Source organism: Amphibalanus amphitrite, unplaced genomic scaffold (genome assembly GCF_019059575.1).
Source record: "Amphibalanus amphitrite isolate SeventyFive unplaced genomic scaffold, NRLGWU_Aamphi_draft 000181F_arrow, whole genome shotgun sequence".
Classification (NCBI taxonomy): domain Eukaryota; kingdom Metazoa; phylum Arthropoda; class Thecostraca; order Balanomorpha; family Balanidae; genus Amphibalanus; species Amphibalanus amphitrite.
Window position 1 is genome coordinate 317,135 of NW_024881676.1, and position 13,286 is coordinate 330,420.

Sequence of the window (13,286 nt, forward strand, 5' to 3'; positions counted from 1 at the left end):
AGTCTGTGGCGCTGCAGTTAACTCAAAGGTCTTCTCACTTTACCCAGGAGCCACACTCACTCGGCGTCATTCTCCAACAAAATATGCCGAGCGAATTTAGCGCACACACACACTGCTCCGTCCGTCACCAGCAGCACACACCGTCTCTCCTCTGTCTCCTGTGTCCGTCTCCGTGGATGTCTCCGTGGGTGTGTCTATGCGCCTGTAACCCACAGCGGCGTGTGGCTGCTCGCAGTACCGCCCAAACAAGGTAACCACTGATGGACCGCGGGCGGGCGCCGCGGTACTGCCTGCAGCTGTTCAGACGGGTAGGCCAGTGGGACACACAGTCGGTGGTCCAACTGGGCCACCGGGGAGGGAAAAGAAGCTTATGTATACGCACAAACCAACAGGACAGGTCTGTGTTTTTGTTTGTTTGGTCAAATATTTATTGATGATTGGTAGACGTATATTTACGCATTTCAACCAAAACACCAAACCCTGAGATCGTAAAATAATTAGTGGATCCTAGCAACTGCTCACTAGTCCTTGAATTACTGAAGCGTGACAGTGACGTGAATGAGTGAAACAGTGTGCGTGATTCTGCGAATTCACGAGTAGCTAGTGAGATTGCGGATTTTCCGGGTAATTCTTAATGAATCCGTGGACTATCGATTCGTTTTCAGAGAATCCACGGATATTGTTATTGTTATGAGACTTGTTTATCCATAAGCATCTTGATCCCGTCAGTGCTTTTATCATGTGCAACTGCAGCCCACTTGAGAATACCTGTGCTATTAGCTAAGACTCTCAAATCCCTACTTAGCCAACCCCTATTTCATTCATTTTTATTAAAACAACATGCTGTTTTTCGTATATTTATTGCCCGCCTACACGATGCACGTAAGTGCACGCTGACATAGCGTCACAGAGCGGGGCCGGGGCTCACGCTCTGTCGTGACGCCGCTGTGACGTCACTCCCAGGTGGGCGGTGACGTCACAGGGCGTCACGACACGGTTCGTGACGCTGTCGTCGCCGCTCGGCGGTTCGGGCACAACACTCAGCTCTACACATCGATGGACACAGCTCGGCAACAGAAGAAGCAGGGAGTCCCGTCCGGGCTGCACAAGTCCGCGGAAGGAGCGCACGAGTCCGGTACGGACAAATGACAGCGGCGTCCAATGTATGACTACCACAAAACAAATACGGACGTTTTTAGGCAGACATAGTGACACTGATGATAACCATTCAAACGTCTAAAGTGAATGGTTGATTAAAAACGGCTCTCACATTTACGGTTACAGCGATTATGAAACATAGGTGTGCAAGCTATATTCGTCCTGAATACAATGAAAATATTAACCGCCCTGCTAACAACGAGCAACACAGCTTTCGTAACGCTAGCTTGCGTTATCGAAAGCATAACGACGAACAGTGTTTCATGCATCGCACTCTCTCATGAGATCACTAAAGCAAATGAAGCAGCCGCTCGCTCCTCACGTTCACAGACAAGCTGACAAGCTGGATTACAACGCGTCCCTGGTCATAGGGAAACGCTTTGTCCACACACGCGCGCACATAACGATTGTCCGCTATTAGGTACTTAGCAATAGGTATAAGTCATCTTGTGCTATGGTTTCAATCAATGCAATGCTGTCACCTTTTTACATAACTTTTTTGCAAGATAAATTATATTATTGGCAAGCTGGAACGAAGGCCAACCCTAAACGGGCTATATTAGTCGAATCGGAATATGTCAACCGTTTGAGATCGCTGTTTTCTACCATCGATACCTTCTTGGCGCCAGAACAAACCAACGCCCATAGCATGTAGAATTGCACATCAGCACATATATCATGACAGCACACTCATCATAACGCAATTTTCACTCACACATCTGATATCTCTCTACCTCAGACTCATTGGGCGGCACCCTAGCGCCCAACACTTATCCTAGCTTGGAAGACTTGGATCTTATTGCCCCGAATGTAAACTTCGGTTCTTCTCGCCAAAAGGCGGCACACTTATGCACACATGATACAAGCTATATATTGCGGGGTCGCAATGGTCGGACCAGCATCATGGGAAGCACATCGTTTAATGGCAACGTCACACATGAATAACCAGGAACACCGCTTTGGAAGACATAGTTTTCTCATGGAAGATACCGTTTGGAAGACTTAATTCTCCTCCAGCTTTCGACAGCCGTTTGAGAGCGACTGTCAAAGGTCAGTCATTTGTCTAAAGTGCTGATGCGGTGCGGTGATTTTATTTGAAGTGAGGTGCTCGATAAGGTGTAGTCAGGATCGGTCCACGTGGGAGGGAACATCTGGCCCATCCCGGTTTGGCGTGCTGTGACGGTGCTTTTGTGTCGTGCCATTGTGCGATGTGGCTCGAGATGCTACACACAAACAATGCATAGATACTGGCAGCTAAAGCAACGCTGAACATGCCGCAAAGGATCGGATGGTCACTATGGGGCTTTCCATAGCATAATCGTCATATATACGTAATTTGGATAACCTTCAGTAGCATGATAATCATGCTTAAGGCAGAAGCAATTGAGAAGTGAGCCGTCTTGTGACGTAAACGAATTTCCGACCATTCACTGGCATGTCAGCGCTGCTTTACCCAGCCACGGTCCCCAATGCTACCAATACACCGAGTGCTGAGTGCAGTATTGTGCGGCATGCAGTGCAGGAACAAAACGGCATGCGTCCACTACCGGCAGAACTGAGTCGAACTGTGAGTGGCGCTTGGCCGCAGCGTGCATAAAGGAAGCGACTGACCCGCCCTACGGCATGTCAGGTCAGCTGGAAACGGGGTCCACCTCGGGGACGACGCTACATCGATATACAATACAGACCGGGACACAACGTGCTTACGTCAGAACACACTTATTCGAAATAAAGCGCTTCAAGTAAAAAAGTTCAAACCAAAAGTTCCCGGTCAGATCATCCTTTGGAAGAACATCTGAGTGCAACTTTACAAAAATGAAGCAAAAGCAAACCCTCCGGATCACAACATCCCGTTTAAAAAGCATTTAAGTGTCAACACCATCCGCCAATCGTCGGCCCATTCACACATTTCTATATGTACAACATGCCTTGCTCCGCTGTTCAGACTATCACTAGTTATAGCACCAGCACTAGAAGAGCTTGCAACAATTCGGTACCAACTCAAGAACGTCGGAAACATTGCTGTGAAAACAAACGCACCCGTACAAACACACACATTCTTACAATAATTACATGTGCATTATGCAAACACCTCTCGAACGCCCATCACCATCGGCATCAACCATACAAAAATTACCCCTAAACAAAGTCCCCACAGGAATCCCATCCCATTCGGACCCAAAACAGTCAGAATGACGGCCCGAAGCTTACTGGCAAGCGCGGGCACATAACATTGATACATGTAAAGCCAGCTACAGCTCCGGACAGCTCCACGACGGCCACAGAAGGGACCACCGAGCTGGTGAGATTCGTGCCCAATAGGGGCCGGCGAGTATAAGAAGCGTGCAGCGAAGGGCCGGTCATGAGGAAGTGAAACCGGCGAGAACTTTGAGGCAGCGCAGTGCAGCAGAAGTGAATGAAGGGCGCTGCTCTAGGAGAGGAGTGACAATGACTGACCCAGGCCAGTGCAGTGTAAGAGAAGGAGGCGGCTGCTGTGAGAGACGGTGAATGCAAACGGCCAGATATTGACGGGAAGAATTAGAATGATGGCCTGAAGCCCTCGTTTTCAGATAAAGATCAGTAGAAGATAATTGATGCAATGCAAGCAGCTTATAGTAGCAGACAGCCGACAGGGACATCAGACAGCAGACAGCGACAACAGACAGACAGCGCCCAGCCAGACAGCTGACAACACGACATGGGCGATGGAGCAGACAGGATGCAGACAACAGATGATAGCGCAAAGAACAGCAGTGCAGACAACAGTGCGTATAATACACAGTGGCCCCAGACAACAGTACATCAAAGGTCAGGAATGTGTTATGTTACACATCATAGCTGAAATGCCCACTAATTTAGATCGGCCAAGGAAGAATTTTGGAAGACAAAAGTGCTACTGACTTCTGGAAGGCATCCATATAATAACCATGCATAATTTAAGTCCTTAATGGATGGCAACTGGCAAATCAATTATCCATGTAACAATGTGCTTTTATAATTACAATTTCATGGTGAAACTGTTGCAGTGCTAGACGGTGGAATAAATTATCGGTATAAGCCCTGCACCGACACAGACGAGTTAGAGTCCATTGAGTTTAAGCGAGAAGGCCCGTCCTATACATTGTTTGTTGATCGAGGATAGTGTGTTTTCCGGGCACAAAAAGACCGTGCCAACCGAGGATTGGGAAGACGAGGGTGTAACCGGGGCTGGTGGGTTTGTGGACCCCACCAGATGGGGCCGCGCATCGAGTTTGAGCACGTATCAAGGGTTGCCAAACATCCAACACAGAAATCGCCCTCTCACGCTCAGCAGTGTCGAGAGACAGGTCCGTGACACCACCTTTAACGGGAACGACAAGCTGCGTGCGCATCACATATGTTCAACGGGAAACTAGGTTAGCACCTATATCACATTCGCTGCAAGTAATTTCTGATATCATGTTCAACAAGCATTCGCGCTCACAACTCTCAGAAGGATATGTGAAATTCAAATAAGCCTTTGTCTTCAACTTTCGTAAATAACGTTAACTTGGCTCTGGTATAACTGTGATAAACGTAGCGTTTTGATAATAAGCACAACGATCACATTGCACATCAATCTACACGAACAACAGCACGTTGATAAATATCGATAGATCGACCAGCCTCTGATGATACTCGCGCCGCACAAAGTGCCCTGGACAGGCCACCTTGCTCCGTCGTCAGCACAAACATTAACATCACGATGTGTCTAACATTAACACGGCAATAAACGATGTTGATAAACGTCATACGTATCACTTCGCTCTCGTCGTCAGAAACCCTGCTTGAACGGCCATCTCCGCGTCATCCCACAACACATACATCCTACCCTGATTTCCCACAAACAAGAAATACATCCGTAAATAAACTCGCTCCGAATTCATTCATTCTCTCCGGCGACGGCAGGTTTCAGCGGCTGCCCGCCGCTCCTGCTATCTGTCGGGTGGTGCACAGCGCCTCTGGCGGCCGCTGTGGGAAGCGTTGTCTACAGGTCGTTACCGAGTCGCTCGATCTCGTCGAGCATGAAGCGGATGTCGTCGCGTGTGACGGCCTGGTTGTTGATGATGTTGCGGAAGAAGTTGGGTCTCTGGGTGGAGGTGGTGCGCAGAGGCTGGTAGCACACCATCAGTGTGCCGTGCTCCATCATTCGAGCTTTGATTGTCGGGCACAGCTGAGAAAGAGCATAAGCTCAGTGAGGCCAGCACGCACAAATGCTTCGTCTACTGCTGTCTGCTTGATAAAAATTCACACTCGTTTCGGGGTTCCATGCGTGGTTGAGTAACCGAAGTGATCAATGCCAGAAAAAATATTTTACTCCTGATCGGATATGAACTCAAATGAAAATGAAACTGCTCGTTTATACCTCAGCTACGTAAACATACGTCGCTGTTGAATGCTCTTTCATGATACACTCAATCTTGCACTCAATTGTAAAAAGCCTTGAGCGCCTGCCACTGACCTTTCCCAGCTCCTCCTCCCGGTTGGCGTCGTGCGGCGTCTGGCGCAGTCGGGCCGGCACGTACCAGAAGCACACGTTCAGACACTCGGGCTCCTCCCAGATCAGGTAGAACCGGTCGCCGCGCCGCTTGATCTCCTGAACCATGAAGTCGGTCACGTCCCAGAGGTACTCGACGTGGCGCGCGAACCCGCTATCTCCCTGGGTAGATATAAGATAAATGATGTCAGACGGGGTTGGAAAGCTCAGAGAAGGTTCATGTATGTTCAAACGTTTGACAGAGGTGCGTATGGGTTTCAGGCAGGTATTTTGGTGGGAAACAGGTGTAAGACGATTTGTTATGGGATGTGAAACGTAGTATGTTGTGGTGCTTCGTTTCGGGCGAATATGATATACTAGAGGTAAGAAATACGGCATTAAATTCGTGCTGTTGCGACTTGGGATTGGAGTGGGGACGCTTGCATTGCCTGTTATTTGGATGTGGCACCGATAACACAGGAAGGTTATGTTGAACAATGAACATACCACGAGACTCGGTCTCAGCCTATTGAACAGTCAATAGATGTCGCCACCCATCAGCGCCTGGAGTGATACTGTACCGCACGACGCGACCATAAACCTTATTATTGTCAATAGGTGTCGCTACACGTCAGCGCCTGAAGTGATACTGTACCGCACGACGAGACTATAACTCGATATTACGGTCAATAGATGCCGCTACCCGTCAGCGCCTGAAGTGATGCTGCGCCGCACGACTCGGTTCAACTCACGATACTGTCAATAGATGTCGCTAGCCGTCAGCGCCTGGAGTGATACTGTACCGCACGACGCGGCTATATCTCATATTACGGTCGATAGATGCCGCTACCCGTCAGCGCCTGAAGTGATGCTACGCCGCACGACTCGACTTTAACTCACGATACTGCCAATAGATGTCGCTAGCCGTCAGCGCCTGGAGTGATACTGTACCGCAGTACTCTATAACCGCCTGACGTTGCTACGAGTCCGCGTTCGAAGTGATGCTGCGCTGCATTTCATTGTGGCTGCTTATTGCTTATTTTACTGTCGTTCAATGAACTGATGTGATACTGAATCGCATGCATTCATCGTTATTTCCCGGCTTCCTAGTTTGGACGGTATATAGGGCCTTGGTTTGGACATGAATATGTATTTAGACCTTAGCTGGAAACGTCAGCTGTGATGTATGTACCACATGAACAAAGGCAAACCAAAGACCGAAAGTTGAACACCTTCCTTTCCTGATAAATACAATACTCCGCTTCTTTACCAACTTTCAGTTCTGTCATCAGTTTCATCACCCCTGCGCGGCTATTACAGGGCTCACTTCGCATTAGATCTCCGCGAAACGGCTCCTCTTTCCGCGCCATTTACCTTGGCGCGCCAGAGAAGCCAGAGCTTGAAGATGTCGTTGTGGCGGCCGCACTGGATGACCTTGTCGCCCGTGTCGAAACTGGTGTCGTAGTGTTTGTCCTGCTGGAACAGGTACTCGGCGCACATCTTGTTGCAGTTCATCAGTAGGCCCTGTAAACGATGGGAGCGACAGTTTGGCTGGTGTTCGTACAAATAATTGAACATTTGAAGTCAAATTTAGATTGCTTAATGCCATTCGATTTTCAAATGGTGATTGCAAAAAAGAAGCTGCACTTGGACGAGAGAAAGAGGCCGATGGCTTTTACTCTTATGCGATTAAATCTTGGCCATGCTTTCACCATTATCGGATTATGCGCTAAGTGAGAGACTTATTTAGGTATTTCAACAATTGTGTGAGCGCGCACTAGGCTTCCCATCTATTTTGATTTTAAGAATCAGTCACGAGAAATGGCTCTTTGTTAAAATGGAAAACTATAAAAGATCCAGCGCAAATTTTATGCACAATATATCTGTGCACTTTTACAGCAGCAAAAGCAACGAGTAATTTTCCCCAAATCCTTGCTTAAAGCTCGCATTCCCGTCCAATCGCTTATTTTAATTTGCTCCTTTGCGGAATCAAACTATTGCTTCCACACGACTTTCCATTCATTTGACGTCGTTCTAGAATGACTGGAATTTGTGGAAAAACACTGTCTGATAGAAGCAGCCGACATTGCTGCTCACTCTTCCGTGCATGCTCTCCCTTGCTCACGTGCTCTCTCTCTCTCTCTCTCTCTCTCTCTCTCTCTCTCTCTCTCTCTCTCTCTCTCTCTCTCTCTCTCTCTCTCTCGTCTGATGACTCACGTCCTCCCTGATGTGGATGGTCGAACATTGCAAAAGCACACCCATCTGCTTGTGTGGGTTCCACGTGACAGAGTCGGCGCGCTCAATGCCGGCGAACAGGCGGGCCTTCAGCTTTGGTGAGAGCAGGGCGCCGCCGCCCCAGGCTGCCTGCGAGGTCACCGTGGAGGAAGCGGTCAGAACTCCTGTGCATTCGATCCTGTTTAATGTTTATTCATCAAATACTTGCGACTTTTTTTCTTGTATAGTAACTCTCTTGTAAGGTTTATTTTGATAGTGATTGGCTATCTTGAAGCTCAAAAAGCATTGTTTTCAGAACATGATTAGGTAAAAGCAATTTGATTCCGACTCATGAAACTCTCGCTATAGCCAATCCACATCGATCTCAGCATTTGACATAAGAAAGCTACTACTTTTCCGAACTCACGTCGACGTGCATCCACACTTTGTAGCGTTTGCAGATGTCAGCGATGGCGTGGATCGGGTCGTAGGCGCCCACCACTGTGCTGCCGGCCGTGCAGTTGACGAAGAACGGGATCATGCCCTTCTGCTTCGCCTCCAAAATCCTGCCGATGAAAGAAACTTTTCAATATTTTGACAGATCACATCGGTAAAACTGGGTGTTGGTTAATTAACTTGTCACCATCTACAGTTTTTTAACCTTACATAAAGTAAAGTCAACTGATAAGTCTCAATGCATAGGTTGCAGTAGTTTTGTCAAACTTGTTCCACCGAAAGTCAATTGTGTCCGTCCTATCTGATTAATTTATTGTTTCACCTGCAACGCTTTCCTTACGCGTTTTATTTGGCTCGTTCCCACCTGAACTCCTAATTGGCGTTGCCTGTTCTTACCTGGCCTCCAGTTTGGTGGTATCCGTTCTTACCTGGCCTCCAGTTTGGTGGTGTCCGTTCTCACCTGGCCTCCAGTTTGGCGTTACCCGTTCTTACCTCGCCTCCAGTTTGGCGTTGCCCGTTCTCACCTGGCTTCCAGTTTGGTGGTGTCCATCCGTCCGCGTTTGTCGCAGGGCACCTCCCAGACGTGGTCCGTTCCCAGACCGATCACTGCGCCCGCCGTCATGATCGAGTAGTGGCTCTGACGGACGGGGAGCAGGGGTCATCGAGAGGCCGGTGCACTGGTGCGGGGGAGCCAGCAATTGGTTGTATGATGAGGTACATTGGTAGCATTTATTTCCGCATCAAGTTAAGCATGATTTAATGACTTTAACCGTGAAGTTATAATTTTCATTTACCTGATATTTTTAATTAGATTCATCCTTTTTTGTTGAGTCATAGTTATTATAAAAAGGCACAGATAGTAAGTAGGCTCATGCTTTTGAGTAATCCTTCCCCCACGCCCTTTATATCACCAGTTCACTCACGTATTCAGATGTGAACATGACCAGGGGCGCCGGCAGGCCGTACAGACCCTGGGCCTTGACATTGGGGAACATCTTGTGTCGAGCCACCAGTGCGGCGTACAGGTTCGATATCGTGCCGCCTGCCAACACAGCATCAGGGGAATACAAGAGACCATTTGAGGCCATGTTACATGTTGAAAATCCTAAAGCGCAAACTGAAGAAATGTAGTAACCGTTAAATGAAGTTATCCATGAGTGTAGGTGCAAAACATCAGTTTATATGTCCACATGGCTATATGTACAGTTTCATTACTTGACCTTATCCTCAAAGTAAGTGTGCAAAGTTTTTTATCGATGTCCACATGGCTAATCAAATTATTGATGCACGTTTGTCGCTGATGCTTGATTTGGTGAATGGCACACTACTGCCCAAATTAGATCGCGTTGAACATTGTTCTCTATGTACCGGGGCAGAGTATGCTGTCGCCGTGGTCGCGCCAGCCGATGATCTCCCTCATCTTCTGCATGGTCTCGGCCTCCATCAGGATGAAGACGGGCGCGATCTCGTAGGTGAACATGTTGGTGTTGGCGGTGGCCGTCAGCCACTCCCCGGCTAGGGAGACCACCTCCAGACCGGTGGACAGCTGGTTCATGTACCGCGGGTGACCTGAGGGAGGGGGTCCACAGGGTCAGGCTGGTTCAGCTGCTGTGGGCAGCCTGAGGAAAGTAGGGCTGAGACGGAGAACCTGGTCATGAAGAAGATGACCTTTCGCCAAAGGTCAGTTGTGGGCAAGATGGGCCTGTAGAATTGCACATGTCCTAGTTGACTGTACAGAGCCAGAGGTCTCTATGCACATGTATTTTTTATCATGTACTTATATCGTTGGTATCGACAACACAGAACAGTGCCTCATTGTTTTTTGTTTGCCATTTTGCATTCACTCTGTCATGGACCTTATGCAAAAATATATTCCATTAACCACATTTTCATAACCACCACCCCAGTATCGTTTGCAAATGATTGACTGCCCGGCGGCCCTATTAGGAATTCCATTTATCCGAACCATAACTCAGTGGGCAACATCCGCCGAGGTCTGGCCGCCGGCGCGGTACGACCCGCCGAGGTCTGGCCGCCGGCGCGGTGCGACCCGCCGAGGTCTGGCCGCCGGCGCGGTGCGACCCGCCGTTGAGGCCGTTCCCCGGGGGACATTACCCGCCGCCGGGCATATCTCATTTCCCTCCGACCACCCAATCTCCTGCCCGACGGCCAATGTGCCGCAATCGCGCCGAAATCTGGCGCGGCGGTGGCGAAATCGCGGCGCGTTTATCATGCCGCGCAGCATCCGGACACACCCGCTAAATCACTTATCTGCGCGTTTTGTGAAGCGCCCTCCCGCCAGAGGAGGCGCGCGAAAAAGCACGCGCGCCGCCGCCGCTAGTGTCAGTGGCGGTGTAAGTGGTTTTCTTATCTGTGGTCGGCATATTTGGCGCGTCGGCGGCGGCTGAATGGCGCGGCGGCCGATGTAAATGAACACATTGTGTCGCCGCGGCGACGGCGAGCTGATTTATAGAGAGCGGGCGTAATCGAATCAAAACAGCGCCGATTGAACGGAAGGAGAGGCGGCGGGGCCGGCGCGGGACGGAGGCCGTGGTCGTCTCCCGGAGACGGGGGCGTCAATACGACACACTAATTGCTGCCAGATGCGACCTGCCCGGAGAATGACAGTCTTCCCGGTGGGTCGGCACTGTGTGGATGACTAGGATCCTTGCATGAATCCAATGGAGTCAGGGCGGCGGAGCAGGCAAAGAAATGTAGAAGCCTGTAAATGCTCGTAGCTTGAAAAAAGAATTGCCACCTTCAAGCTTCAATATTTTTCAGATGACTACCCTTTTCAATGTCGTTCGCAAACTTGGGACAGTTGTAAGTACCGTCTTTTTAATTAAACGACCAGTGTCCTACCACTCGGAAGATTTCTGCCAGAATCAGACGAGGACGTCGGCCTGAAGATGATCACAAATTACTGACGATGACAGCAAACGACGCTGCTCGTGCCTCCTTCTCCGAGTAAAGGCTCGGGCTCTTCGTCTTGTCGAATGTCAGACAGCCAATTTTGTTGGGGATTGGCCGCTCACAGTGGCGAAAAGCCCAAAGTGTTCATTTCTCCGTCCTTTATGCAATATCTCATACTAAAGCTTCACACCCATTACAGAGATTTACAGAGATGGCAAGAAGCGTGAGTGTCTTCCCGTTCTTCCCTTACATGTAGTGCAAGTGTTATGTTTTGCTCCATTCCCTTCTGCACTCCCTTTACACCTTTTTGCACTCAAAATAGGCATCTTTTCATTCAATTTCGGCGAATTGCATTCAATTTTAGCGATCTCTCATTTGCTTCGAATAGAGAGATCGCTAAAATTGAATGCAATTCGCCGAAATTGAATGAAAAGATGCCTATTTTGAGTGCAAAAAGGTGTATTTTCCCTCACCATCCTCGCTTTGACCCGTCACCGGCTGCGCTGAGGGGCTCTCACTGTTCCTCCCCCGCCGTCCGCCCTCTGACCTGTCACCGACCACTGCCGCTGACCGGGCACCCCTGAGGGGAGTTGTGACGTCACGGCCACTCGAGTGTCGGCGGCCGACAGCCGGACACGGTCCGCCAGTCAGCTGTCAGGGACACGTGACGCCCCCCTCCCCCTCCCCTCTGCGTCACCGCCGGCCGACACTCCACGTAGAGAGGAAGGGCGCGGCTGTGGTCGGCCAGTGACGCTGCAATATCGGAGCGCACTGCCCGGCGCGGTGGGTTACAGGAAGACAGAGAAATTAGTACTCGTACGTTTCCTGATTATCAGATTTTGTTTGCTACCTCAGAGCCATCCACTTCATCCAGACCTTTTCTGAAGTCAAATATTCGCTTACCGTATGAACGAACTGTCTTATTTGGAATATCTCAGCCGCATTATTATATTTTGGTGTAAATGTATTTCATGAGGCTGCAAAGAGCAACGAATCGTCAATGTTTACTTGTTTTTACGCCTGACCATCGAATAAGGGAATTTGCCCTTTTTCTGTTCAGATTTTCCTGAGCCTTGTTGTTACTGTGATTGGTAGTGCTGACCCAATGGCGGCGGCGTTATTGGTTTAGCCCCATCAAATGGGAGCCGCCCGGTCATGAGCCCCTAATTTATAGACCGCTCCTTATTGAAATCCACAAATGCGGGTCGTTCCGGCCAGCCGGCGGAGAAATTTACGGCCCTCCGCCGACCAATCGGGGTCGCCGAGGCCGCTGTTGTAGGACACAGTCTCCCATCGGCTCCGACTACTGCGGTAATTGGTGTCCATCTATTGGTTCATGGCGCCTCGCCGCATCCGTCGTCCGCGGCGGCAGACAGCTCCGCCGCGTAAATAAAGCTTTTGATGGTAATCGGCGGACGCAGATGCTACCATCATCCCCTAATAAATTCCCCCGTCGGCGACTGAGTGTTATTAAAAGCCCGATTGGAGAGGCAGGGTGGCGACGACAGAGGGGTGATGCCGGGATCCGGCAGTGCCGAGACGGCGCCGCCGCGCTGGCTCCGGTCGAACGGGATGGACAGGCGGGACGGAACGGAGCAGACAGTAGGATCAGAACGGAGCGGAACAGACCTTGGTTCCTTTTTTCGCTTAGAGTTATATTGCTGTTAAAGAGAAGTGGGGGCCCGATCAGTCAGGCCTGCATTTAGGTGCGATGCTTGGTAAACACCCGGAAAAATGTTTTATGCATTACTTTTGGGATACCTAAGTCCCGTGCCGGTAGGTGTTTGCTTTGCACAACATTTTTTTATTGTTTTTCTTTTTTTATAATATTTATTTGACCTTCGGATTCATGTGTGTCTTCCGTAAGTTTGTTGCACGTGTCGGTCGTAAGTTTATTTTTCAAAGGGAAGTATTGATAAGCAGTTCGCCAGTGATTACCTGATAAATCTCATCTCTTTCAAATAAATCAACCCTTGTTCGTAGATATTTGCCCGTATAATCAGCCGCCTTTATTCCCTCTGCCGCCGCCCGTTTAGTCAGAGTTTGTGAT

General features: G+C 49.5%; 1 protein-coding gene across 1 annotated transcript in view; it reads right to left on the reverse strand.

The window, feature by feature from the left end:
* Positions 1-847: 847 nt before the first annotated feature.
* Positions 848-13,286, reverse strand: part of LOC122384100 (glutamate decarboxylase-like) — a 42,892-nt gene continuing 30,453 nt past the window's right edge. The window contains exons 3-10 of the mRNA XM_043371114.1: positions 9,692-9,892; positions 9,247-9,365; positions 8,848-8,960; positions 8,295-8,433; positions 7,871-8,017; positions 7,028-7,177; positions 5,639-5,836; positions 848-5,350 (exon numbers count right to left, since the gene is read on the reverse strand). Coding sequence (XP_043227049.1) covers positions 5,165-5,350; positions 5,639-5,836; positions 7,028-7,177; positions 7,871-8,017; positions 8,295-8,433; positions 8,848-8,960; positions 9,247-9,365; positions 9,692-9,892 — 1,253 coding nt within the window. The 3' untranslated portion in view covers positions 848-5,164. The remainder of the gene's footprint in view (positions 5,351-5,638; positions 5,837-7,027; positions 7,178-7,870; positions 8,018-8,294; positions 8,434-8,847; positions 8,961-9,246; positions 9,366-9,691; positions 9,893-13,286) is intronic.